The sequence below is a fragment of the Herpailurus yagouaroundi genome, unplaced genomic scaffold (assembly GCF_014898765.1).
Source record: "Herpailurus yagouaroundi ecotype Mexico unplaced genomic scaffold, PumYag 195, whole genome shotgun sequence".
Taxonomy (NCBI): Eukaryota; Metazoa; Chordata; class Mammalia; order Carnivora; family Felidae; genus Herpailurus; species Herpailurus yagouaroundi.
The window spans coordinates 11,616,456-11,641,905 of NW_024412426.1; the positions used below are offsets into that span (position 1 = coordinate 11,616,456).

Consider the following 25,450-nt stretch of genomic DNA (forward strand, 5'->3'; position numbering starts at 1 on the left):
ACTAGAAGATAAGTTATGGAAAAAGAGGAAGCTGAGAAAAAGAGAGATAAAAAAATCCAGGAGTATGAGGGGAAAATTAGAGAACTAAGTGATACACGAAAAAGAAATAATATACGCATAATTGGTATCCCAGAGGAGGAAGAGAGAGGGAAAGGTGCTGAAGGGGTACTTGAAGAAATAATAGCTGAGAACTTCCCTGAAGTGGGGAAGGAAAAAGGCATTGAAATCCAAGAGGCACAGAGAACTCCCTTCAGACGTAACTTGAATCGATCTTCTGCACGACATATCATAGTGAAACTGGCAAAATACAAGGATAAAGAGAAAATTCTGAAAGCAGCAAGGGGTAAACGTGCCCTCACATATAAAGGGAGACCTATAAGACTCGTGACTGATCTCTCTTTTGAAACTTGGCAGGCCAGAAAGAATTGGCACGAGATTTTCAGTGTGCTAGACAGAAAAAATACGCAGCCGAGAATCCTTTATCCAGCAAGTCTGTCATTTAGAATAGAAGGAGAGATATAGGTCTTCCCAAACAAACAAAAACTGAAGGAATTTGTCATCACTAAACCAGCCCTACAAGAGATCCTAAGCGGGACCCTGTGAGACAAAGTACCAGAGACATCACTACAAGCATAAAACATACAGACATCACAATGACTCTAAACCCATATCTTTCTATAATAACACTGAATGTAAATGGATTAAATGCGCCAACCAAAAGACATAGGGTATCAGAATGGATAAAAAAACAAGACCCATCTATTTGCTGTCTACAAGAGACTCATTTTAGACCTGAGGACACCTTTAGATTGAGAGTGAGGGGATGGAGAACTATTTATCATGCTACTGGAAGCCAAAAGAAAGCTGGAGTAGCCATACTTATATCAGACAAACTAGACTTTAAATTAAAGGCTGTAACAAGAGATGAAGAAGGACATTATATAATAGTGACAGGGTCTATCCATCAGGAAGAGCTAACAATTATAAATGTCTATGCGCCGAATACCGGAGCGCCCAAATATATAAAACAATTACTCATAAACATAAGCAACCTTATTGATAAGAATGTGGTAATTGCAGGGGACTTTAACACCCCACTTACAGAAATGGATAGATCATCTAGACGCATGGTCAATAAAGAAACAAGGGCCCTGAATGAGACATTGGATCAGATGGACTTGACAGATATATTTAGAACTCTGCATCCCAAAGCAACAGAATATACTTTCTTCTCGAGTGCACATGGAACATTCTCCAAGATAGATCATATACTGGGTCACAAAACAGCCCTTCATAAGTTTACAAGAATTGAAATCATACCATGCATACTTTCAGACCACAATGCTATGAAGCTTGAAATCAACCACAGAAAAAAGTCTGGAAAACCCCCAAAAGCATGGAGGTTAAAGAACACCCTACTAACGAATGAGTGGGTCAACCAGGCAATTAGAGAAGAAATTGAAAAATATATGGAAACAAACGAAAATGAAAATACAACAATCCAAACGCTTTGGGACGCAGCGAAGGCAGTCCTGAGAGGAAAATACATTGCAATCCAGGCCTATCTCAAGAAACAAGAAAAATCCCAAATACAAAATCTAACAGCACACCTAAAGGAAATAGAAGCAGAACAGCAAAGGCAGCCTAAACCCAGCAGAAGAAGAGAAATAATAAAGATCAGAGCAGAAATAAACAATATAGAATCTAAAAAACCTGTAGAGCAGATAAACGAAACCAAGAGTTGGTTTTTTGAAAAAAGAAACAAAATTGACAAACCTCTAGCCAGGCTTCTCAAAAAGAAAAGGGAGATGACCCAAATAGATAAAATCACGAATGAAAATGGAATTATTACAACCAATCCCTCAGAGATACAAACAATTATCAGGGAATACTATGAAAAATTATATGGCAACAAATTGGACAACCTGGAAGAAATGGACAAATTCCTGAACACCCACACTCTTCCAAAACTCAATCAGGAGGAAATAGAAAGCTTGAACAGACCCATCACCAGCGAAGAAATTGAATCGGTTATCAAAAATCTCCCAACAAATAAGAGTCCAGGACCAGATGGCTTCCCAGGGGAGTTCTACCAGACGTTTAAAGCAGAGATAATACCTATCCTTCTCAAGCTATTCCAAGAAATAGAAAGGGAAGGAAAACTTCCAGACTCATTCTATGAAGCCAGTATTACTTTGATTCCTAAACCAGACAGAGACCCAGTAAAAGAAGAGAACTACAGGCCAATATCCCTGATGAATATGGATGCCAAAATTCTCAATAAGATACTAGCAAATCGAATTCAACGGCATATAAAAAGAATTATTCACCATGATCAAGTGGGATTCATTCCTGGGACGCAGGGCTGGTTCAACATTCGCAAATCAATCAACGTGATACATCACATTAACAACAAAAAAGAGAAAAACCATATGATCCTGTCAATCGATGCAGAAAAGGCCTTTGACAAAATCCAGCACCCTTTCTTAATAAAAACCCTTGAGAAAGTCGGGATAGAAGGAACATACTTAAAGATCATAAAAGCCATTTATGAAAAGCCCACAGCTAACATCATCCTCAACGGGGAAAAACTGAGAGCTTTTTCCCTGAGATCAGGAACATGACAGGGATGCCCACTCTCACCACTGTTGTTTAACATAGTGCTGGAAGTTCTAGCATCAGCAAGCAGACAACAAAAGGAAATCAAAGGCATCAAAATTGGCAAAGATGAAGTCAAGCTTTCGCTTTTTGCAGATGACATGATATTATACATGGAAAATCCGACAGACTCCACCAAAAGTCTGCTAGAACTGATCCATGAATTCAGCAAAGTTGCAGGATACAAAATCAATGTACAGAAATCAGTTGCATTCTTACACACTAACAATGAAGCAACAGAAAGACAAATAAAGAAACTGATCCCATTGACAATTGCACCAAGAAGCATAAAATACCTAGGAATAAATCTAACCAAAGATGTAAAGGATCTGTATGCTGAAAACTATAGAAAGCTTATGAAGGTAATTGAAGAAGATTTAAAGAAATGGAAAGACATTCCCTGCTCATGGATTGGAAGAATAAATATTGTCAAAATGTCAATACTACCCAAAGCTATCTACACATTCAATGCAATCCTGATCAAAATTGCACCAGCATTCTTCTCAAAACTAGAACAAGCAATCCTAAAATTCATATGGAACCACAAAAGGCCCCGAATAGCCAAAGTAATTTTGAAGAAGAAGACCAAAGCAGGAGGCATCACAATCCCAGACTTTAGCCTCTACTACAAAGCTGTCATCATCAAGACAGCATGGTATTGGCACAAAAACAGACACATAGACCAATGGAATAGAATAGAAACCCCAGAACTAGACCCACAAACGTATGGCCAACTCATCTTTGACAAAGCAGGAAAGAACATCCAATGGAAAAAAGACATTCTCTTTAACAAATGGTGCTGGGAGAACTGGACAGCAACATGCAGAAGGTTGAAACTAGACCACTTTCTCACACCATTCACAAAAATAAACTCAAAATGGATAAAGGACCTGAATGTGAGACAGGAAACCATCAAAACCTTAGAGGAGAAAGCAGGAAAAGACCTCTCTGACCTCAGCCGTAGCAATCTCTTACTCGACACATCCCCAAAGGCAAGGGAATTAAAAGCAAAAGTGAATTACTGGGACCTTATGAAGATAAAAAGCTTCTGCACAGCAAAGGAAACAACCAACAAAACGAAAAGGCAACCAACGGAATGGGAAAAGATATTTGCAAATGACATATCGGACAAAGGGCTAGTCTCCAAAATCTATAAAGAGCTCACCAAACTCCACACCCGAAAAGCAAATAACCCAGTGAAGAAATGGGCAGAAAACATGAATAGACACTTCTCTAAAGAAGACATCCGGATGGCCAACAGGCACATGAAAAGATGTTCAGCGTCGCTCCTTATCAGGGAAATACAAATCAAAACCACACTCAGGTATCACCTCACGCCAGTCCGAGTGGCCAAAATGAACAAATCAGGAGACTGTAGATGCTGGAGAGGATGTGGAGAAACGGGAACCCTCTTGCACTGTTGGTGGGAATGCAAATTGGTGCAGCCGCTCTGGAAAGCAGTGTGGAGGTTCCTCAGAAAATTAAAAATAGACCTACCCTATGACCCAGCAATAGCAGTGCTAGGAATTTATCCAAGGGACACAGGAGTACTGATGCATAGGGGCACTTGTACCCCAATGTTCATAGCAGCACTCTCAACAATAGCCAAATTATGGAAAGAGCCTAAATGTCCATCAAAGGATGGATGGATAAAGAAATTGTGGTTTATATACATAATGGAATACTATGTGGCAATGAGAAAAAATGAAATATGGCCTTTTGTAGCAACGTGGATGGAACTGGAGAGTGTGATGCTAAGTGAAATAAGCCAAACAGAGAAAGACAGATACCATATGGTTTCACTCTTATGTGGATCCTGAGAAACTTAACAGGAACCCATGGGGGAGGGGAAGGAAAAAAAAAAAAGAGGTTAGAGTGGGAGAGAGCCAAAGCATAAGAGACTGTTGAGAACTGAGAACAAACTAAGGGTTGATGGGGGGTGGGAGGGAGGAGAGGGTGGGTGATGGGTATTGAGGAGGGCACCTTTTGGGATGAGCACTGGGTGTTGTATGGAAACCAATTTGACAATAAATTTCATATATAAATAAAAAAAGTCAATAAATGGTTAAGATACTGGAAAAAAAAAACAAAACGAAAGTATAAGTAATTATAGTAGATATAAGCAAACTAAATGCTCCATTTAAGAAACTGTCATGTTTTTATTAAATGGATATTTGTGTAAGCCATGAAAAAAATAAAATCAGTGTTGCTATATTAATATCAAACAACATAGACTTGAAAACAAATAGGATTAATGGAGATAAAATGGGTCATTTCATAATGGTAAATGATTCAATTCACAGGAAGCTAAAACAAATTTTAAATAAGTATCCATCTAGTAACATGTATATGTTACAAAATATAATCCAACAATGAATAGAAGTGGAAAAAATCTACCATTCATGGCCACTTTCAAGTGGCAGATTTTAACATACCCCTCTTTAGTAACTGATAAATTTAGCATAGTAGAAAACAATCATTAAAAAAAAAAAAAAAAGGACTGGAATGACACAAAGATACACTAAAGCTAACAGACACATACAACTGTAAAATGTATAGAAGTGCCCATGGAGCTTTTTAGGCTGTGGGCCCCCTCCCCCAGAACACCACATACAGGCCATAAAACAAGGTGCAACCAATTTTAAAGAATATCAGACAGACCATATTTTTTGTCTGCAGCACAATTAAGCCAGAAACCGATAATAAGGGGTGCCTGGGTGACTCAGTCGATTTAAGTGTCCGACTCTTGATTTCAGGTCATGATCTCACAGTTTGTGAGACTGAGCTCTGCATCAGGCTCTGCACTGAAAGCACAGAGCCTGCTTGGGATTCTCCCTCTCTTGCTCTCTCTCTGCCCCTCCCCTACTTGAGCTGTCTCTCTCTCAAATAAATAAATAAACTTAAAAAAAAAAAAGAAGTAGGAAGGGGAGGTGAAGAGCAAGAATCAGTGGTTTCACTGAGGTGATAACATTTGCTGGACAGGCCAAAAGACATGTTCAACAGTAGTTCCATGGCAATGTAGCTTCAGGCAACAGATAAACGGAAGACTATATACATAGGTACTGGTGGTGATAAATGCTAAATGGCTGAGAGAAAACACTTCTCGTGATTCTAGTCTCTGATGGAGACCTATTCTTTCAGTATCAATTCTTAGACTGTTTTTGAGAGATTTGAGTAATTTAAGGGTATCCATAAGTATAAATAATATGAATGAAACACATTTAGATCTATCATTCTGGCTTTTTACTTTAGTTTTATTCAGGTGCAAAACTGACATATAAAATTATAAGATATCTAATAGGTACATCTTGGTAACTATGTATATACTACATATATATGTGTGTGTATATATATATATACTACATATATATATGTGTGTGTGTATATATATATATACACACACACATAAATATGTGTGTATATACATATATATACGTGTATGTGTATATACATATATATGTATATATATATATATACTATATATATATACTATATATATCCTATATACTATATATATATCCATCTTTAGTAGTGGAAAGATTCCCCGTCTAGTTAATTAATACATCTATCACTTTATGTATTTATCTCTGGGCGGGGGGGTGGTTAGAACATTTAAAATTCTACTTTTTTAGCAAATTTCAATTATACAAAACACTATCGACTATAGTCATCATGTTTTACATTAGATACTCAGACCTTATTCATCTTATAACTGAAAGTTTGTACCCTTTTACCAACCTCTCCCTATTTCCCCTACCCTACAGTCCTGGCAACAACTTTTCTACTCTGTTTCTGTGAGTTTGACTTTTTTTTTTTTTTTTTTTTTTTAGATTCCACATATAAGTGACACCATGCGGTATTTGTCTTTCTCTGTCTGGCTTATTTTAGGTGTATTATTTTTAGACTATTCCAACCCATGTCCTCACAAGCAGCATAATCTTCCTTTACAAACCAGCTTTTATTTATTATATATAAAACCATATATAGTTTTATCATACACAAAATTTAACCAGTAAACAAGCTGCATTACCAAATATTTTATCTTCAGAGCATATCTAAACTAAAAGATACAGTTATGTTTAGCAGGTGCACAATATACCGAGTTAAATTCAGATAGAACTACTTATCAAGAAACCAGACATAACCCACGTTTGGGTCATGCGAATGTATCATAAAGGTAGTCTGATTTAATAGTTTTGTGTTTTAAAGGACCAAGAGATGAAGGAGCCTTCTAAAAAGTAATGCTGAAAAGACAATAGATGTCAAGGACTAGGTGTCAGAACAACTAGTCCTCTACCACTAACCAGCTGTGTCCTTGGGCAAATGATGCACTATTTGAGCCTTATCATAAATGAATTCTGGTGGGTTAGAATAGGTGACCACTAAGGTCTCTTCCAAAGTCAGCTTTGTATAAACAATAAGCAAGGGTCAGAAAGGGGGAAGTGATAACTCCTTTAGAGAAAATGGCATATTCACAAAGGGACAGAGAAATATTTGTAATTTGTACAGCATTCACTGTGTGAGGCAAAGAGCACAGACTAAAACCAAGGAGAGAAGGTCATCTCCAAGCGGGGAGAATCTTTGGGAAGAATTTCCTTGGGTCAGTCCTATGAAAACTGGAAACTGATATCTAGTTACTTATTAAACAGCAATTTAGCAAGCATTTTCCTTTATGGTGTATATAGGTTTTTATGCATTGCAACAAAAGTACACTGCAGAATACCTTTTATAAGTAAAAGCATGCAAAGAGATGCTTATTAAAATTGTACTTATATTTATGTATGTCCAAACATTCATCTCTAATAAAGTGTCCAGAAGATCCCATGCATAGTTAGAATTTTCTGACACAGAAATAGGTGTGTCTGTAAATATAAGTATGTGCCACAAATTCTTAAGTATGTTTTCATATATAACAACATAAAATGCATTGTACAGTTTCAGTTAAAACTGGTTGATGCCCACATCAGACACTTAGTCCCTCAAGTAATGAACTTGTTTCACAGGTGATAATAGGCTGAGGAGACACTGCTCCAAGGAGACGTTAGTGAAAACAGATCCGAGATCCACTGGTGAGTACTGGAGAGCATGAAACGTCATGTTCAAATAAACACACCAGAAAGGGTTTGCTGTATTTACTTGAATCGTAAGATCCTTTTCTGTTTTAAAATTCAGTTTAATTCAGCAACATTTACTGAACACTGAAAATGTGCAAGTGTCAAAACCAAATCTAATAGAGGCGTTTGATTTGACGTGGGATTTCTGGGATAAGAGCTCAAAGCAGTCAATCCTGACAGCAACCAATTCCAAAGTTTAATCACCGTGACAGCTTCACATTCAGCCTGACTCACTCCATTACAGGCACCCTGGGATGTCACAATTGTCATAAGTGATTGAACAGTCTAATTTGAAACAGAGGTTTGCAGGGCATCATTACATGATTCTGCTCTTCTTCCCCAAATTCTCTGGGCTCTTCTTTTATACTAACTTTTCAACCCATGTGCCCTCCTGCTTCCCAGATAGTTCACTCTCCCCTCTTTCTTAGTGTTCAAGATGATGAAGACAACAGTGTCTGGTGAGTGGCAATCCTGGCTGTCCTTCAAGCTAGCACAGTACCGTCGAAGAAAACTTTGCCAGCGGTCCCCCTCCTTTCCAGAATCACCATTCATCCAGCGACGGTGGCCTTCTAACATCAGACTCTTTTGTTCCTCAAACCCTTTAGGCTTTGTGTTGACAAATTCCTTCAGTCACTCATGCCAGTGTGGTTTTGAAATAGGCCAAGCCACATTTACAATTATCATCTCTAAAATCGCACTTCAATTCTGAAGTCAGCTTTATTTTAGCAGTAAGTTATTAATTCGTTCATGTCCTTGAGCCATTTTATGAAACACAAAATACTTGCCTGAGCACTGCATGGGGATACAAGGGTGACACACGATTTCCCTTGAGGGACTTGAAATAGAGGAAAAGAAATAGGACAAGGAGATGTGAAAATGAACAATGTGAGGCAAACTATAGACAGTTTCCAATCAGGGGGGCAGATAACAGGTGCTAGAGAAGTTAACCTTGGGGTCTTCATGGCAGGGGTCAGATTGAAGCTGGTTCTCAAAGGAGCAAAGAATAGGGAGAAAGGAGGCATAGGTATTTGAGGTATATGCAAAGCCAAAGGTATCCAAGTGACACTCCGATTCAAAGAAGGCGGGAGGAGTAAGGCAGCAAGATTGGGAGAGAGGTGGCTTGTGCCCATGGATACAGTAAATCAGGCCCAGCCAGCCGCCTTGGAATGAAATGTTTCATCTTTGTGACAATGGCCATGCCCACTGAAGGATTTTAATCAAAAATTGTGCTTAGGGGCGCCTGGGTGGCACAGTCGGTTAAGCGTCCGACTTCAGCCAGGTCACGATCTCGCGGTTCGTGAGTTCGAGCCCCGCGTCAGGCTCTGGGCTGATGGCTCGGAGCCTGGAGCCTGTTTCCGATTCCGATTCCGACTCTCCCTCTCTCTCTGCCCCTCCCCCATTCATGCTCTGTCTCTCTCTGTCCCAAAAATAAATAAAAAACGTTGAAAAAAAATTAAAAAAATAATTGTGCTTACAGGTGATTTATCTGACTGTTACCTATAGAAGGAAGTGGCAGTAATTGGAAAAAATAAGATCAACCATAAGCCTCTGGGAATGTTTTTTATATATGAGTCCCAAAGCAGGTTGGTAGCAGTGAACTTGAAATAAAATATAGAACAGACACTGGCAGTTAAGTATGTATCTGTATGAAGAGGGTGAGTCAGAGAGCCTAACTGAGCCACTGAATTTCACAAAGGTTTTATATTCCTGATGGGCTTGCTGCCTACAGGCTCAATAGTAAAATCACAGATCCACGTAGTGAGTGAATAAAAGCACCAACCCATTTCACTTAATGTTTACAGATTTTACATACAAACATTTTTAAGCTGCACCAACATACATACTCCATGCTTTTTCACACATGAGCGTATTTGTAACTACCAAAGGATGAAGGATTGAGATATTTACAGAGCCTTTACCGGACATCAGACCCTTGGACAATTGCTGGCAATGGGGATACATAGAAAAAAAAGCCAGTCTCCCTTTGAGGGGCTGGCAAACCACAACCTTCCTACAAAGCCAGCCACAGCTTCAATGATGGCACAAAGATTGCTGATTTCCCCAGATTGTCCTCGTCTCCAGCCCTGTCCACGTATCTGTCTATGAGACTTCCTCACCTGGATGTTCATGGACTTTTCTAACTCAGCATCTACGACACTGACTACATTACCTCCTTCCCTTGGAACCTGCTCCTTAGGGAAGGCTGCCATCTCAGAGAATGGCAGCAGCTGGGACTCCTCCCACTGCCTCACTCTCCACACCATCTAACCTCAAGTTCTGTCCATTTTGCTTCCTGGATATCTCTCTTATCCAGCCACCTCTCACTATCTCCATTATCAGCTCTCTGGCGCAGGCTACCCCCATCCGTTGCCGGCCAAAGCTTCCTAAGTGGTCTCCTGGCATCCCAGCCTGCTACTCTCCCATCCTCTGCCCACACAGCAGCCAGTGTGACCTTTCTAAAATGAATATATGACTGAGTCACTTATCTGCTTGAAACCCTTTAAAAGTTTCCTTTAGCTGTTAGAATAAAGTGCAAATCCCTTAATATCTATTGCAAAGCCCTTTATAGCCTGGATCCTGCCCATCTTCCCATCCCCACTTGGATCCTCTCTCCTCTCTAAGCACCAGCCACACAAAATTCTTTCACTTTCTCTAATGATCCATGCTCTGACTCTCTTCCTGACCCTCCACGCATACTATTCCTCCCGCCAGAAACACCTTTTCTCCTTCCTGCAAATTCCTATGCCAAGGAATCATTATCCTGAGCTGAAAAGACAGGCTTGCATTGATAATGATCATTATTCCATGTCACATATGTACAACTCTGTATTTGTTAAAAGAGTTTTTAACTCTAACCCTATAACTACAATGACCAGATTTTTCAAGCTAAAGTTCTAAAGAATAGGACAGGACTGTGTTAGAATACCTTGGCTTTATGTAAGTTCCATTTTATGGAAGTGGACATTTAGTACCCTGACCTTCCCTCACTGGGGACAAGGGATTGCAGTGTGATTCCAAAAGGACAGAGGACAGAAGTTGCTCTGGGCACATAATATGCAATGGGCTTGATATTTAGGCCAGTGTGTTGGAGTGGGATGTTCTGCTGAAGAATAATCTTGTGGAATGTTTTTATGCCTGCTCAATGAAGAGGTGCCAAAAACAAAACAAAACAAAACAAAACAAAACAACACACACACACACACACACACACACACACACACACACACACACCTACCTTTATGTACCTTGGGAGTGTAAATAATGTTTGAGGAGCCCAGAAGCAGCTCCCTCTCTTGAAGGAAGAAGGAGAGCAGAGAGCCCTCTGCCTGCCCCAACCTACTCTAAGACATAGCTTTATTGTCCAAGAACCAGGTGTCGAGACTGAATCTGTCAAGACAAATCAGGCCCTTTGTTGAGATTAAATAGGAAACACACCCACCCCATAAGGAGTAGTAGGAGAAGTGGTTCTGGATTCAGAATGAATGGACAAGGATTCCTGGACCAGTTTGAACCCAGAATTCCTGGGGCAAGTGGGCTGGGTTGTGGTGGTATTTGAGCACCAAGGGAGGTATCCTAGGACTCCCCAGTGGCAGACATCTTTGGTGGAACTTACCACAAAGGCAATGAAATAATCTTCCTTCAAAGATTCCCTGAGGGTATTATGCTTAGCAAAATATGTTAGACAGAGAAAGACAAATACTATATGATCTCACTTACATTTGGAATCTAAAAACAAAACAAAACAAAACCAAGTCATAGGAACAGGCATTAGATTGGTGGCTGCCAGAGACAGGAGGTAGGAGGCAGGGAAAGGGGTGATGGTGATCAATCAAAGGTATAAACTTCAAGTTATAAAATAAATAAATTCTGGGATGTAATGTACAGTGTAGTGACTATAGTTAACAATACTGTAGTATATATTTGAAAGTCACTAAGAGAGTAGATCTTGAACGTTCTCATCATGAGAAAAAAAGTTGTAATTCCATGAGGTGATGGGTATTAACTAAACTTATCGTGGTGATCATTGTATGATATATATACATACATATATCATAATGGACTAATGGTATTGGACTAATACCATGTTATGTCAATTTACATTTCAATAAAAATGAAAAAGAAAAAAGAGGGGCACCTGGGTGGCTCAATCGGTTGAGTGTCCAACTCTTGATTTCAGCTCAGGTCATGATCTCACAGTTTGTGAGTTTGAGCCCCACGTCGGGCTCCATGCTAACAGTACCTGCTTGGGATTCACTCTCTCTCCCTGTCTCTGCCACTCGCCCCCTCAAAATAAATAAACTTTTTTAAAAAAGGAAAGGAAAGGAAAAAAAGATCCCTGAAGACTTGTGAGTGGACAAAGTCAATGATGGCCCAGCACCAGCTGCCTGAATATCTCAGACCTAGTTCTCAACAGCGGCATGTTGTGGCCTGACAGCCAATGGAGCAGAGACAGCAGGCTGACAGCCCTACTCTATTTGCCTGAGAGTGGAAATCACGCCATCCCCTTACGGTTTCAGGCGCCCATCATGGCCCTAATTTTACATCTATTTCTGGACTCTTCTGGTAATTATGGAAAAAAAGAATGGTTCACTGTTCATGAACCTCTTACGGGTTTACTCAAGATCACACAGTGAATAACAGGTAGAGGTGGAAACAACAAAAGTGAGTCAGTAAAGATGGGTGGTACATTGTGCGGTCAAAAACACAGAAAGACAAGTGAGGAGGGAAAGACCCGGGAGCTCACTGGCCCAAGGCAGTCAAAGACTGTTCCTTACAATGTTCTGATGGTCTCTGGTCCTGCCTGTGGCTACAGGAATTTCTGCCACATCACAGCAAGTCTGCATAGAGCCTCAGTGAGGGAAAGTTGTTTATGGACAGAGGACTGTGACATAAAATGAGAGCAAGTGACTAGACCTTGTTATCTTAGTGCCTTTGATAACACTGGAGAGCAAAGTTAGGTTTTGAATTGACTGAAATCTTCCATAAATGGAATCTGAATGCAGGCTACATCACATCCAAAAATTCCCCAGGGAATTTCCTATTATGTACATGGAAGGGAGAATGAAGCAAGTCCCATCTGGCGAGGCAGAGAACATTCTCTGCTGCGTGAAACTGCACGGTTCACATGGTTAGTGCCAACGGCATGTTCATACTAGACCAAGGCCCTGCACACAGAGGTGTGAGTGTGTTGAAAAATGAGCTAGATGGAATGGGCATTGCTAGGCAATTATTTGTCTCTAAAACATCAAAACCACAAGGCAAGATATTAATAAGGGTATCGTTTTTATAAAGTCCCTAACCAGTTATAAGCCAATATTGTGACCATTGTTACTCGGAGTTGCTATAGCAAAATAGAGTGACATTATTTTTTCCCATAGCTTCCTACCAATACACGAGCTAGAATCAAGAACAGACCAACAAACATCGCTAGTGACTTTTGCTCTTGAGGACTGACATTCTCAGGGAAACCTCAGAACTCTAAAGAAAATATACAATGACATTAGCCTTATTAGGAAATAAAGGCACTGATGGATAAGGTGACTCAATTCAAAAGTCACCCACTCAAAAAGACCTCCTCTGACAAGCCTCAAGTCCTGAACTCCATTCTTCACTGTGTAGTAACACCCCATTACTCTGCAGCACATTATCAAGTTATCTTGTGAATTTGTGCTCCTGTGGTCCTTCTTCTGTGTTTGAATATAGACCCAGAGAGAGAAACTCTGCACGGTTCATGACTCTGTTCTTAATACCTATGGAGGCTGACACAGGGTACATCCTCGGTGATACTTGACTAACTGCCTTTCCAGCGGCCAAAGAACAAAAAGATTAATTATCTGTAAATGAAGACTTCATGGAGTCCAGAAAACCCCGCATTCACATCAATTCATCAAAAACATCCCATAGTGCAATGAAAAGTCTTTTTCCCATTATAGACGTGATACTGATTAAATCCATACCTAGAGCAAAGTGAAGCCAACATTACTCCAGGTGTGGCCCACGACCAGCAGCATCAGCGTCGCTTGGCAGTTTGTTAGAAAAGCAAAATCGGGGCTCTACTATACATCCAGTGAATTAGAATATCTGAGGGTGGGGCCCAAAAATCCGTGGTCAATAAGTTCTCCAAGTGATTTTGTGTACCATAAAGTTTTGAGCAAGTTATTCAGATACAAAGGAGAGAAAAAACAAGAAATGCCATAAGGACTAAATTTGCCAGGGACAGCTGGCACATCCTTGCTGTCATTTCAGCAAGAAACATCAAGAAAAAGGAAGAGGATGGATTGTGCACAAAATTATATGGATAAGTACGGCTCACACGTGCCCTGCATTCTGTTTCATGGAGGCTTCCCAGACCTGACTCAAGAACCAGCAACGTGGAGGCGCTCCTGGGCTCCAAACTCCTGCTTTCACTTGACTTCCCCTCCTTTCAGGGGCCAGCACAATGGTGGCTCTTTCTAGGAATCATTCGAGAGTAGGCCCCCTGAGAAAAAGCAGCCCAGCTGCGGATGTGAGGACAGCCATGTCATACCGTGATTGAGATGTCTGATGCAGTCACTCAGGAGAGCACTGAACTTCTTCTGCTCGGCGGCCTCGTGGAAGCAGAAGTAGCCGTGTCTGAGGAATGGCTGCCACAGGTACACCGGGAATTCCTTAGGCACGACCACAAAGGGCTGAGCGTTCTCCTTCTCACTGGATGCTAAAGAAACATTGAAAACACAAAGACATTTTAAAACGTGTTATCTTTTATTTAAAATACTTACTTCAGGAGGCACCTGGATGGCTCAGTCTTGGTCTGACTCTTGGTTTCGGCTCAGGTCATGACCTCATGGTTTGTGAGTTTGAGCCCTGCATCGGGCTCCGCAGCTGGCAGCACGAAGCCTGCTTGGGATTCTCTGTCCCTCTCAATCTGCCCCTCCTCATCTTGTGCGCGCGCTCTCTCTCTCTCTCTCTCTCTCTCTCTCAAATTAAACTTTAAAATACTTATGTCAGCCTGTGAGGGAAACTCTTTGGGGCAGGCCGTGGAACAGAACCATGAAGCAGATGTCTTCACAGGATGGTGGAAAATGGCAGTTCAGGCTCCTCTCACTCCATCCACCAGCTCTACCTGTCTCGCTCCAGCAGGTGGCCTCACCTGCTACTTGACAAAGACAGCCAGGGCCACCAGACATCCTCTTTCTCAACTTCCTCATAGCAATGCTCCACAGAGTCTGCGCATCCCCACTGGCCTTCCTCAGGCTCACCTGTCCACCTGTGCAGATGCTCACACTCCTGTCCCCGCTCCTCCCTACCGCTGCCAAACCAACACTTGCTTCTTTGAGCAGCAACCCGATTCTCACCTCGGTCTGGTTCCTGCCCCACCAGTCCTGAAACCCCAGTGCCAAGCTCACTGATGTCATCCTAATGGTCAACCTGGGGCTTATTCTTCATTACCTAAGCCTTTCTTTTTTTATATTACCTAAGACTTTTTTTTTTCATTAAAAATTAAAAAAAATTTTTTTAATATGAAATTTATTGTCAAATTGGTTTCCATACAACACCCAGCGTTCATCCCAACAGGTGTCCTCCTCAATACCCATCATCCACCCTCCCCTTCCTTCCACCCCCCATCAACCCTCAGTTTGTTCTCAGTTTTTAAGAGTCTCTTATGTTTTGGATCCCTCCCCATCTTTTTTTTTTTTTTTTTTGAGAGAGAGAGAGAGAGTGAGTGTGTGTGTGTGCACATGTGAGCAGGGTAAGGGCAGAGGGAGAGGGAGGGAGAGAATCTTAAGCAGGTTCTACGCTCAGTGCAGATGGGTTCCCATTTTATGTAAGAAAGGAACAGATCTCACAACTGTAGGATCATGACCTGAGCCAGAATCAAGAGTCAATGCTTAACTGATTAAGCCACCCAGGTGCCCCCATTACCTAAGACTTTTTAACCTAATCTGAAACATCTGTTGCTGCTGCTAACTACCCCTTCTTTGGAAAACATTCTCTTCTCTCCCTTTGACCTGTAGCATCACCTCTCTCCTGGTGTCCTTCGTGCTTTTTAAAAAATTGTTTCTTCTTGGCCAGCTTTACTGGTTCCTCTGTCCCTTCTCTCCATCCCCCTGTGAAGTGTTGGTGTTTGCCCTGTTCTGTCCTGGCTTCCCTCCACTCTCACTAGTCTCTGCTCTCCTTTGGCGTGGTCATCCATTCCATGATATCGCAGGTAGCTTCTACAGTTCCTATTACCTTTTCCTCTTTCATTTCCATCTAGAAAATCCTTTTGCCTAGAAAATCCTCATTCATCCTTCAAAAGTCCATTTAAAAGTTTCTCCTTGGGGTGTCTTTGTTGGCACACACCCTCACCACTGTACTACTAGAGACAGAGTTGTGTGCTCCCTATGTTATTCTCCCCAAATATTGCAGAGATCTGTTTTCATGTCTGGCACTCACACTCAGGGTGGAGGGCACAGAATGAGATGAGCTCCCCACTGGTTCTCACACAGTTCCCCTCCCCAAGAAGCAGTACCACTGCCCTGGAGCTCCCAGAGGATGGAAATTGCATCATACATATCCTTGCATGCTCAACCATTAGCACAGTCATGGAACTGACTAGATGTTCAACTACAGTTTGCTGAGTAAATGTGCTATGTTATCCTAGGAAGGTTTAAAAGCTTTAAACAGTGGACTTTTACCACTTACCTCAAAATCAATTCTAAGAAACTCATGTTAAACCATGCTACTATTCATATCCCTGCCCAAATTTTATTTCCTTCCATGCATTCCAATTATATATTACACTTGGTTAAATGACCCCCAGCTTATTAGCTCTGTGCTCCCTGCCTACATAAAAAGGGCACCAATCTCAGGGAAGGGGAGGAAAAAAGAACCCTCTAAGAGGCCACTGAAAGCACTGGGCGTACCCAACAATGGATCAAAGCCACTCCAAAACAGAGTCTTGCTACTGGCAAATTAATAAATCAAGACTGGATAAATAAAAAACAGATTTCCTGGGGCATATATGGGGACTCTATTTCAATGTCCTGAAAGCTGAAGGTAACAAAGTAGAATGCACTAGAAGCACAATCTTTGGCCCACCAGGACCTCGAAAACTACCTGGCAGGCACTTAATATAAGAATGAATCAATGTATGAACGAACAAACGAGTGAATGATGAAATTTGGTAGCACAGACCTCTAACAGTAACACATTATCTATTTTCCCCTTCTTTCTTAGTTATAAAATCCCTAACTTTCAGTTGAGCAAGTGACTGCTTAAGACAAAGACTATGTTGCCAGCTTCCATTGCAGCTTGGTGTGCCCCAGCCACTATGTCCTGGTCAATGGGATATAAACTAGAGAGGTAGCGAAACTTCCTGGAAGTGTCCTTGAAGAAAGGGAATGCCCCACCTCCTCCTTTTTTCTCCTTCCTGCTGTCTGGAATGAGAAAACCCCTGCCTGATGCTCCAGCAGCCCCCTCAGACTATGTCAATAAGGGCAATGACCTAGAGACAAAGGGAGAAAAAGCTAGAAAGGGTCCCTGACATTTATGGAACTGTCCCACCAGCCCTGGACTTGCAATATCCAAAAATATTTTTAGCAAAATAATAAAGCTTTATGTATTTGAGCCTTTTGTTTTGTGCACCAAATGAGATTCTAAATAACTGTTAAATAAGTGAATCACCTTAGCCAAATAGGAAGGCATTATTGATACATCATCTTGGTAGAATAGCATGTAAAGAAGACATATTCATTCATAACCTCCAGTGCTTTTCCCAAGTGGGGTTAATGCTTCCCATCTTTATTGTGCCTTTATTCTATTTCCAGTTGAATTAGTATCACACAGTGAGTCTTTCCCGATTAACATGGTTTTATGAAACCATTCCCCTCACTCTTTCCAAGATGTCAGTTTTATACAAATAAGTCAAAAGCAACACTGACCCTCTGCATTTAAAAGCTTCAGCAAGCCCCTTAAAATTCACTCCTCTTAGCCTCTAGTTGTCTCCCATTTAACAATGTACAACAATTTTCCAGAGGCCATTAGTCTGCATTTTTTCTGAGTTGAGTTACAAAGATATCACAAATGATCTACTGTAGAATATTCTATTTTTAATACCCAGAGAGCCACACCATACAATAAAAAAAAAGTCACTGAAATACCGCAAACTGAAGCCTTGGGCCAAACAGCGTTAGTCACACAGGCCTTGTGTTTTTTATTCCTTTTCATTCCTTCTGATATGATTTCACCAAAAAACCGATAAATGTATTGTCTATTCTGACTGATTTCATTGGAAAGTTCTGCTGGAGAGATTCTGAAGAGTCATCAAGTTGGTATTCCCATTTCTAGTGGCAGCTCCAGAGCCAAGATGACATACAAGTAGATGTTGAAAGGAAATATAATAATATGTACAGTACACATAAAGCATTGTTTTAGCTTGAATTACTTAGTAATAGTTTGTTAGTCTAGGTTTATGGTCCATGTACTAATCCTATAATAGTGCTATTAAAAACCCTATGCTAAGCATTCTGCACCAAAATAATGATTGATAAAATAATTATAATTTTCTCCATAAATTCTAATGATATGATTATACCCATTTTAAGAACCAGGTCTCTCTTCAAGAAACCAAGTAATTACTGTGTGGTGTGATTTACACAAAGCCAGATGGAATTGTTCTCCACAGTTCATGAATCTCTATGAAACGTGCTATTTTGTCTACATATTATCCATCACTTTTTCTACATGGAAAAAGTGGAATAAATGAGAATCATAGTATGTTAGAGCTGGAAAGATCCTTCTAGATTTTTAAGTTCAAGGACCTAGAGTAGGAGAATCGGAAACCACAGAGGATCAGTAACAGCTAGGGAAAGCACTTGATAAGTGTCACAGAACTAGATAAAAATCCAGCCTCCAAATTTATCGTTCAATACTCTTTCCATGGCAACAATCAGCTATTACTTAGAGATTCGCTGATTAATGCAATGCTATTTTTAAATAGTACCTATGAGTGACTGCAACGTTTGTTTAAAGTACTTTGTCAGTTTAGGATATTTTACTGCATTATCATCCTAAAATTGTAAAAATAATATTCCCAGACAGGTCTGGACTTGTTTGCTTAATGGTGGTATTGCATATTGCACAGACTGGACCCTACCTATTTATTTTTGCCACCCTGTGTATTGCTGTTAAAGCTGGCATATATTCCAAGGCCTTAAGATGCCTGACAAATGAATGGTACATTTTCCACGGGCTAGAAACACGGGGACTGACTTGTGTATTACTGAATGTGATTGAAAATAACAGAAGTGGTAAAATGTTTACTCAAATTAGAGAAATGACATCTTCCATTTGTCTACAGAGAATGTGTGGCTAGCCCAAAATTTGTCAGCCTCAGCAACTATTAATATTTTATGACAGGTAAGTCATTGTCAGGGGCTGTCTTGGGCATTGTAGCATGTTTAGCAGTGTCATTACCCTCTATCCAACCAACAATGTCTCTGGACACAGCTAAATGTCCCTGGAGCGTGAAATCCTCTTCCCCCATTGAGACCCACTGGTCTAGCTGAATAAAACAAGTTTAGGAGTTTTGTCTTGAGAAAGAACGCTCAGCAACTCACCAATAGGGTCTGGGAAAAACCGATCAGATAACAAATTATATTCATCTTCTGAGGTTAACACCCTGCCACCAGCTGGAAGAATTCGGCTTTTAGGAGCTGCTCCTCTCTGATAGGCCTGGGGAGAAAAAAAGCATAAATAAGTGATTTTTTTCTCCATTTGGATTTTTGAAAAATATCAGTACTATTAGACATAGACATAGGCACACACGACTCAGAGATAGCAACTCCTCCACTATGTCATTAAGAGCCATATCTTTTAAAAATAGGTTTTGCATACCTGTTCCTTGCAAGGTATTACTTTAATACTTTCACGTGATGGTCACAACATGGTAAGTCAGAGTCTTTAATCCCAGGAGATTCATCCTAGCTATGTTTCTCAAGTGGGGAAAACATAATCTCAGTAACTTCTCGAAATTCTGCACCACACTTAACCATTTCAGACGCTGGCACCTGAATCATTCTTATTAACCACAAGAGTGAGGATGCATACAGACACTTACTGCACAAAATGCTTAGGGACTGACGACTAGTGAGATACGGGACATGTAACTGCAATTATGGTTGCCATGGATTTTCACCAAAAACATAAAAACGTTGCCATGATAAGACATGCCACTACGTGAGACTGTTTTGCAGTGAAATGGTCTGGGATGGAAAGGTAACATCATGACATCAGAACAAAGTCTGGCCAGCAGACGAAAAGCTCTGTGGTTCGGGAAATGTCAAAGAGGTGCAGAGGATTGCTAAGCCCACAAGCAGTTTGTGGGCAGATCCACTCGCGAGGACAAAAAGATAAGCATGTGCATCTGAGGGGAGGGCTTAAGTCAGGGCAAAATTTTGAGATGAACAGCCTAAACGCAAATCAGGAATGGAACCAGGAAATTGTAGTACTCCAAATCTAGAGGGTAGTCTTGGGGAAAAGGAAAATGGTGTTGATCAGGGCAACAAAATCACAATAACAATAACATATTCTGCATCAGTAGGATGGCGAGTGAAGAGACCCAACAAAGCAAATTCTTGCACGTCTAAGAAGGTTTTCCAGTTTGTAAGAACCACTCATCAGCTGCTTAAGCGCCTCAGGGACCCAGAGCATAACAGAGAAGAATCTGAAATGGCGACTTTGAGAAAGTCTAAGGAGCATTTCAGTTAAGAGTGGCCTCAAGACCGAATTGTGTTATTTGTTATAACGGCCCCAACCTGGGCTTTTATAAACATGATGTTATTTAATCCTCAAAAGAGCGCTATGAATTAGTTATTATCTCCATTTTATAAATGAGGAAAATGAAGCTCAAATAAGTTGCCAGTAGCCCAGTGGTAAGTTGGTGACAAATCCAGGAATCACACCCCAGTCTGTCCAGAAAGTGGACAGGAAGTAGGGCCTGATTATCAAATGAGAATGCTTCATTTTCTCCTGCTTAATTACCTGCCAAAAATGGACTCTCAATGAATAATAGGCAATAGGCAATTTATAGGTACTTAATATATAACTCTTAGGTATAATTAAAAAAAATTTTTTTTTTACATTTTATTTATTTTTGATAGAGAGAGACAGAGCACAAGTGGGGGAGGGGAAGAGAGAGAGGGAGACACAGAATCCAAAGCAGGCTCCAGGCTCTGAGCTGTCAGCACAGAGCCCGACATGGGGCTCGAACTCAGAAACCGCAAAATCATGACCTGAGCTGAAGAAGAACACCTAACCGACTGAGCCACCCTGGCGCCCCTCTTAGGTATAATTTTTTTTAAAATGCCCTTCTATAAATTAAAAAAACAGGATATTATTAAAACCTTGAGGAATTATGGCAAACTGCATGGGCATTTTTTAAATTTCCAAGTTTTAAAAAAATATGTAGTTATTATCAAATTCAGTGACCGTATCTTAACAAACTGAGCAAGTTTATTTAAAAACGATGAAAAAAAGGGGCGTGTGGGTGGCTCAGTTGGTTAAGCGTCTGACCGGCTTGGGTCATGATCTCACAGCCCATGAGTTCAAGCCCCACGTGGGGCTCTGTGCTGACGGCTCAGAGCCTAGAGCCTGCTTCAGATTCTGTGTCTCCCTCTCTCTCTGCCCCTCCCCTGCTCATGCTCTGTCTCTCCCTGTCTCAAAAATAAAAACATTTAAAAAAATAACAAAAATAAAAACTATGAAAAATAATTTTTTAAATAAAAATAAAACTAAACACGATGAGCAGGGACACCTGGGTGGCTCAGTCGGCTGAGTGTACAACTCTTGATTTTAGCTCAGGTCATGATCTCACAGTTTGTGGGATCGAGCCCTGTATTGGGCTATGCATAACAGCACAGAGATTGCTTGGGATTCTCTCTCTCCTTCTCTCTCTGCCCCTCTCCCACTCCCACTCTCAAAATAAATAAACATTTTTAAAAAATGACAAGCAAAGCAAAGAAAACAATGCAGTCCATAAATCGCAAGTGGAAGGGGCAAGCTTGAAAAAATGAAAAGAGGAAGAAAAAAAAACACCAAAATCTGATACAAAATTAAAATTTCAGTTAGCACCAAATGTGGTGAAAACCCTAATAAATCCAAGAGCAAACTCTATTGTGTTTTCTCCCAATGAGTTAGCAGTAATCAAACCGCCACAGCCCTACATTGGGCTCTGCCAGTGCCTGGCCATATGTTAAGTGCTTCAATGCATGCATTTGTTTGATGCTCACAACAACATTGTGATGAAGGGATCATGCTCACCATTTTACAGATGAGAAAAATGAGGCTCAAGGAGATGTACAATTTACGCAAGGACACATATCTACTAACCGGCAAAGGTTTGATTCAACGTGCATTATATTAACCATGATGCTATAACTGCCTCTTCTCAAGCTTCCCTGAAAGAACATTGTAATGCGCCATCCAAAATATGAGATGATTTGTTATTATTATCATTATTGTATGTACTGCATTGACAATGTGCTTCTGAGAGCAAATCAGGTGTTGAATAAAGTCCTCATATAGATAAGCAATAAGCAGAGAAGATATTAGCTTAATGAATGTTGAAAGAGTAAGACTACTTAAGAGAGCACTTGAGCATTGCCTGGTAGCCTGTGGAATAAGTTTGAACTGTATTTTATTTCTACTTTCCATCAGAAATGGAAAGGAAACACATTGACCTGTCAGTCTAAAGCCTCTTCCTAATGATTTAGCATCAGGAATATTACTCAAAGTATCCATGGAGGTTGTGCCAAGTACTCTTGAACTGAGTTAAGAAAGCAGTTTTAAACCTGTTACTACCTTGAACTGTTTGAACAGTAACCATTCATTTCAAAAGGAGCTTGAGGATCGATGTAAACTAAAAATGTGTACAGTGCAAGATCTGGAAGGAACCAATGGGATCATTCAGCCTGACTCTCCACTTTAATTGAGGCCCAACCTAAACTTCAGTTTTTCAAATTCACTGCCCAGGGTTCTTTCCTCTTAGGCCAAATTACCTCCTTCCATGGGGAAAAAAATGGGAACCAATAAAGACTGAAGTCCTCTCACGTGCTAGGCACTTTACAAGTTACCTCATTTTCTCTGTAGTTTACAGACATATTATATTAGCTAATAATCTAATTATTTTATAGGAAAATAATATGATAAGCAGAAAAAAGTTAAACGAAATCCATTAAGTGTAAGCGGCATAAAGTATGGAAATGTCTGAATTCTTAGCAACCAAGCAAATTCAGTCATAGTCTTAGTAAGTTAACTCCTCAGACACTTGTCACATAGGAGGCTTAACAGTAGGAAGATATGGAGACACTGAGCAGAGAGGGGGAGATATCAGGCAGTGACTGAAAAAGATCTCAAAGCTGAATGATCACAGTAAAGGCCCCTGCATTGGTCATTCAGTGTAACTTATCTTCAGGCTCACTTGCAATTACTTGTTCCAAGTCTACCTTGCCCACTAGATTGCATGCATCTTTCTCAGCTGCTGTTATATGCTCAGAACCTTCTAGGACACTGGCATATACCAGGCATTCAGTAAACATGTTAATTGAAGTGAGTATCTGCATGAGTGAGTGCTTACTGACCGAATCAGTGTCAAAGGAGAGGGTATGTCAATCAACCCGGCCCATGTTTGAAAATGGTGCAAGAACCAGTGAAAACTAGGAAATATTTTACCTCTTTGTTCTCATAGCTCTCCACAGCAAAATCATTTTTAACCACAATGTACCGCTCCTTCCACTTCTTTATGTCTTCAGCAAACTGTGATAGCTCTGCTTCATACAGAACAGTTCCAGGCTCCAGTGGTGGCTTTAAATAAGGTGAATATGATTAATTATTACAACAAATAACACAGCATGCTACCAACTAAGTCTGTGCATGGCAGTTCAAGGACTATTTTAGGAAACTATCTTGTGATAGTTGAGATCTTGTGAGATCCTGAGAAAATTGTTGCTTCCCCACCTCCCTCCACACTTCCCCTTCCTACTCCCTCTGACCAAATGCAAATATTTGTCTTATTGATATTTTTGTGACTTCCATTTCCCTCCATTAGGCTACAAGAAGAGAAGTAGATGGTAGAATCGGGATTATAGGAATAAGGTTGTGCTTTGTATATATGTGGCACTTAATGAACCTGTCATAAACTCCAGAAGAGAGGGAGTGAGGTAGTTAAGTGTGAGTTGTGGCTATCTACCCCAACACCTTGAACATGCCCAAAAATAGGAGATTTAAAAGGCTGCTCCCCTATTCATCACACTGTCAGGTGTAATCTTGAGGGTCAGTGTTCAATGGGCTTCCCAGATCCAAAAGCCCTGGGGATCCTGGCTGTAAACACATCCCCATGCTCCTCAAGGAGACCTTGTTTGCCCTCTGGCTGAAGATGGAGCAGGCAAGCCAGCAAACCTCAGTTCTACCTTTGTACTTAAGTAAAAAGTTTGAGGATTTATCCTTAACCCTGGTGACATACGTGCTGTAGGGGAGTCTCTGTTAGATTCTTAGTTAGGTCTCCCTTTGGGTTAACTGTGCAGGGAATAATTCACATCCTGTCTCATGGTATAATTCCTGTATTATCTCAGAATATACGAATGGGCCTCCTGTCTTGCACATGTCACTGAATTTACATCTATTTTCCCTTTATTAAAAAAATCAAAGTGCCTCTAGAAGCGTATCCCTCCACTTTCAAGCAAAATTTACATGAACCATATGGAGAGGATAGATATGCTAATCTTTGTAAGAATTGGCTAAGGGATGAATTAAATTGCCTTCTGAATTTATTCTGTCCTGACAGATAAAGAGGCAGTTTCCTATCTTGCCTCATTAACAGGTAAGAGAGAATCTCACTTTTCTCTTTAAATGAGATTGAACCGATATATAGGCTGAACTCTATAGTTTTATGTGCATTTTTTTTTTAACCTGGGCCGCTTAAATCAATTGATATGCTTGTTAAAATGTGGCCTTACTCTAGATTTACTATATCAGAATCTCTGGGGGTTATGAACCAAACTTTGCGTTTTTAACAAACTTCCTACATTGTGAGTAACAAACTCCCTAAAAATCACTGTTTTATGGGGATAACACTCAGTTATCCCTACACACTCATGTGGCTAAATCTATTGGTCAATTCACTCAACCTCTCAGCAGTATCTGACCTGTTTATCACTCCCTCTTTCTTGTAAGCCCTTCTTCATTGGCCTTCTGGCACATTCCTCTTTCCTGATTTTCTCCTCCCGCACAGACTATTTCTTGTCCGTCCACCTTGCTGGATCCTTTTCCTTTTCTAGGGCTTGGTTGTGGAATGAATATCTTCTTTTCTCTATTGATACTCTCCCTTATTATGTCCCATGGCCTAATACCAGTTATAAGCTAACAGCTACCAAATATCTATTCTTTGGTTTCTACCTCTCCACTGAGCTGCAGATGAGAGAATTCAACTACCTATTCAATATTTTCATGGTTGTAAATCAAATAACCATCTCAAACTTACATGGTCAAAAGAGAACTCGTGATTCCCAAGTCCAGTTTGCCTTCACCCTTCTCTTGCCCTGCTACCGGCTCCTCCTTACCAGTCTCCAAGTTCCTTTCTTATCCCTCTCCATAGTCTATTCACTGCAGAGACGCCAAAGAAGTCGCCTAAAATTGTAAGTCACTTTGTATTCAATACCCTC

At 40.5% G+C, this 25,450-nt stretch overlaps 1 protein-coding gene across 2 annotated transcripts in view; it reads right to left on the reverse strand.

Annotated features, from left to right (window-relative positions):
* Positions 1 to 25,450, reverse strand: part of NIBAN1 (niban apoptosis regulator 1) — a 156,607-nt gene that overhangs the window by 64,568 nt on the left and 66,589 nt on the right. For both annotated transcript variants that reach the window (XM_040446584.1, XM_040446583.1), the window contains exons 3-5: positions 23,463 to 23,594; positions 19,352 to 19,466; positions 14,299 to 14,466 (exon numbers count right to left, since the gene is read on the reverse strand). In XM_040446584.1, coding sequence (XP_040302518.1) covers positions 14,299 to 14,466; positions 19,352 to 19,466; positions 23,463 to 23,594 — 415 coding nt within the window. The remainder of the gene's footprint in view (positions 1 to 14,298; positions 14,467 to 19,351; positions 19,467 to 23,462; positions 23,595 to 25,450) is intronic.